The sequence below is a fragment of the Galeopterus variegatus genome, unplaced genomic scaffold (assembly GCF_000696425.1).
Source record: "Galeopterus variegatus unplaced genomic scaffold, G_variegatus-3.0.2 Scaffold107, whole genome shotgun sequence".
Taxonomy (NCBI): Eukaryota; Metazoa; Chordata; class Mammalia; order Dermoptera; family Cynocephalidae; genus Galeopterus; species Galeopterus variegatus.
Genome location: NW_007726218.1, coordinates 823,187 through 826,445, shown reverse-complemented (window position 1 = coordinate 826,445; position 3,259 = coordinate 823,187). Strand labels below are relative to the sequence as shown.

General features: G+C 43.9%; 1 protein-coding gene across 1 annotated transcript in view; it reads left to right on the top strand.

The window, feature by feature from the left end:
- Positions 1-1,759: 1,759 nt before the first annotated feature.
- The window catches only part of LOC103601475 (protocadherin alpha-11-like), a 17,067-nt gene continuing 15,567 nt past the window's right edge, over positions 1,760-3,259 (top strand). Inside the window, exons 1-2 of the mRNA XM_008585890.1 lie at positions 1,760-1,834; positions 2,007-2,291. Coding sequence (XP_008584112.1) covers positions 1,760-1,834; positions 2,007-2,291 — 360 coding nt within the window. The remainder of the gene's footprint in view (positions 1,835-2,006; positions 2,292-3,259) is intronic.

The window sequence follows — 3,259 nt, the reverse complement described above, 5'->3', positions numbered from 1 at the left end:
ACAGTTCTCTGAAATATGTCATTATAATCAGGAATTACTGAATTATCAAGACTAAGACTCTTCAAAAGTTTGAGGTAAAATAAGGAATATGAGTCATAGAATGCAAGGAAGATATTATAACAGGCACAAAAGAGGTAAATCATAGTAAGCTTGGAGGTGAAAGAAAATCACTTCCTATTTGGGTTTGGAAGGAATATTTGAAGGGGCATGTCACTTTCAATGGTTTTTAAATGGGTAAATTTCCCTTGGGAGAATATTATGGGGAATAATGGACATTTCTGTGAAGGAGAAAACATAAGCAAACTTGAAGTTACAGAGAAGCATCGACGTGACTGGAAACATGAAATAGTCTAGTTTGGTTAAGATATATGGTTTGCATAGAATAAAGGCAGAAAGAATAATGTGAGAAAATTTCTTGATTTTGAGTACTAGTCTAAGTGACTTTGAGTAGTAGATTAAGGAATTTGGATTCTCTTCAGAAGTAATTGGAAGTTATCAAATTATTTTGAGCAAAATAAATCAACAAAATAAATCAATTCAAGAAGATTGAATGGGAAGACAGACTAGGGAGCTACTGCAATAATCCTGGATAAAAGCAATTAGTTAAAAGCTCATCTTAGGTTGTTATGAGTAAGAATATGAAGTAAAATACAGATATACAAAAACATTGTAAACTGTCATATTTTTGCCATTTGACTTAAGAAGCACTAAAAGCTAGATTTAATGAGTCTACTTGAATTTTAGAATGAGAAACTACAACTCACAAGAGAGCTTTGTAGAACCTAGGCAGGAAAAGAATCCCAATCATATGGTTAAAAACAGAAATTGCCCGAAGTACTAAGAGTGAACAGTAATGAAATTAAAACCATTATGAAAAGACATAATACAAACTAGATTGAATGTTGATTAAAAATATAGAATATTTTCTCCCATGCAAGATCTTTTCTTCTCTCTTTTTTGGTTTTGTGTGTGTGTGTGTGTGTGTGTGTGTGTGTGTGTGTGTTTAAATTTTCTTGTCTTTGCAAAGCAATATTTTAGGACAAAGTCTTACTTTTCTTGGAATATTTTATACATCTTCAATTCATAAAATTACTGAAGAAAACTACCTCAATTGGTTGCTCATACTTTCTTTAGACATGAGCATGTTTCTTTTTTATCAGTAGATTTCTGTGCTTCTGGAGTCACCAGGGATACTGGCTCATCGAGTTTTCTTACACCAGAATCTTAGATTAGAAACATAGGAGATTCTGAATTGCAGGTAAAAGAATGTACCAGTTTAAATTTCGTGGTTGTTTAATTAAAAATTTTAATCGTCTCTTCATTTTGTCGTTATTTTTAAATTACGTGGAGTTTTCTCAGGCATGAGAAAGCCATGATCATGGTCATACCAAACTTTTAGAGCTAGTCTGTCCGCTAAGAATGCCTTCAGCAAGAGAAACGTGGTCTTGTATTTCAACAATAATTAATTGAGAAAAAAATCAGAGCATGAAATAAAGTTTTACAGTACAACTGCGGAATGTTGATTCACGGAATTTGTACTTACTCTTCCGGCCGCATGATGTCCCTCTTTGCCGTGACGTTCTCTCTGATTCAAGGCAAAAACAGCCATCCTTTTCCCCATCGGAAAGACGCTCCATTCTTTCTTACCTTCCCTGTGTTGAACAACGGCGAACACAAAACGATGGGACTGACGGGATCAGATGATTTCTCTTAATTTTGAGGCAATTTTTACTAATTAAAAAAACACCGAGTTTATGAAATGTTGTACTCAGGTCGAGGAGACCCAGAGGGCCGGCACCTACTGCTTTTGCTTCTGCTCCTCGCAATCTGGGAAGTAGGGACAGGCCAGCTCCGCTACTCGGTCCCCGAAGAAGCCGAACACGGCACCTTCGTGGGCCGCATCGCGCAGGACCTGGGGCTGGAGCTGGCGGAGCTGGTGCCGCGCCTGTTTCAGCTGGATTCCAAAGCGCCTGCTGCTCTCGCTTCTGCTCCTCGCAGCCTGGGAGGCAGGGAGCGGCCAGATCCACTATTCGGTCCCCGAGGAGGCCAAACACGGCACCTTCGTGGGCCGCATCGCGCAGGACCTGGGGCTGGAGCTGGCGGAGCTGGTGCCGCGCCGGTTCCGGGTGGCGTCCAAAGGCCGCGCGGACCTTCTGGAGGTAAATCTGCAGAATGGCGTTTTGTTTGTGAATTCTCGGATCGACCGGGAGGAGCTGTGCGGGCGGAGCGCGGAGTGCAGCATCCACCTGGAGGTGATCGTGGACAGGCCGCTGCAGGTTTTCCATGTGGAGGTGGAAGTGAAGGACATTAACGACAACCCGCCTGCATTCCCCGCGACACAAAAGAGTCTGTTTATCGCGGAATCCAGGCCGCTTCACTCTCGGTTTCCACTAGAGGGCGCTTCCGATGCAGATAGCGGCGAGAACGCTCTGCTGACTTACAGACTGAGCCCCAATGAGTACTTCACTCTGGACGTGCCAACCAACCACGCGCAGGTAAAACCTCTTGGACTTGTGTTAGGGAAACCTTTGGACAGGGAAGAAACTCCGGAGCTGCATTTATTGCTCACGGCCACCGATGGAGGCAAGCCCGAGCTGACTGGCACTGTCGAGGTACTCGTCACAGTGCTGGACGCCAATGACAATGCCCCAGTTTTTGACAGAACACTCTATACGGTGAAGTTACCAGAAAATGTCTCTATTGGAACGCTGGTGATTAACCCCAATGCCTCCGATTTAGACGAAGGCTTGAATGGGGATATTATTTACTCATTCTCTAGTGATGTTTCTCCAGAAATAAAATCCAAGTTCCACATTGACGCTGTAAGTGGGGAAATTACGGTGATAGGACTTATTGATTTCGAAGAAAGGAAAGCTCACAAAATTCTAGTAGAGGCTATCGACAAAGGCTTTCCACCACTGGCTGGTCATTGTACAGTTCTTGTGGAAGTTGTGGACGCTAATGACAATGCTCCACAACTAACTGTTAAAACGCTCTGGCTCCCCGTAAAAGAGGACGCACAGCAGGGGACAGCTATTGCTCTGATCAGCGTGACTGACCTAGATGCAGGTGCAAATGGACACGTCACCTGTTCCCTGACACCTTCTGTCCCCTTTAAGCTGGTTTCCACCTTCAAGAACTACTATTCGTTGGTGTTGGACAGCGCCCTGGACCGCGAGAGTGTGTCTGCCTATGAGGTGGTGGTGACAGCGCGGGACGGGGGCTCGCCTTCGCTGTGGACCACGGCCAGCGTGTCCGT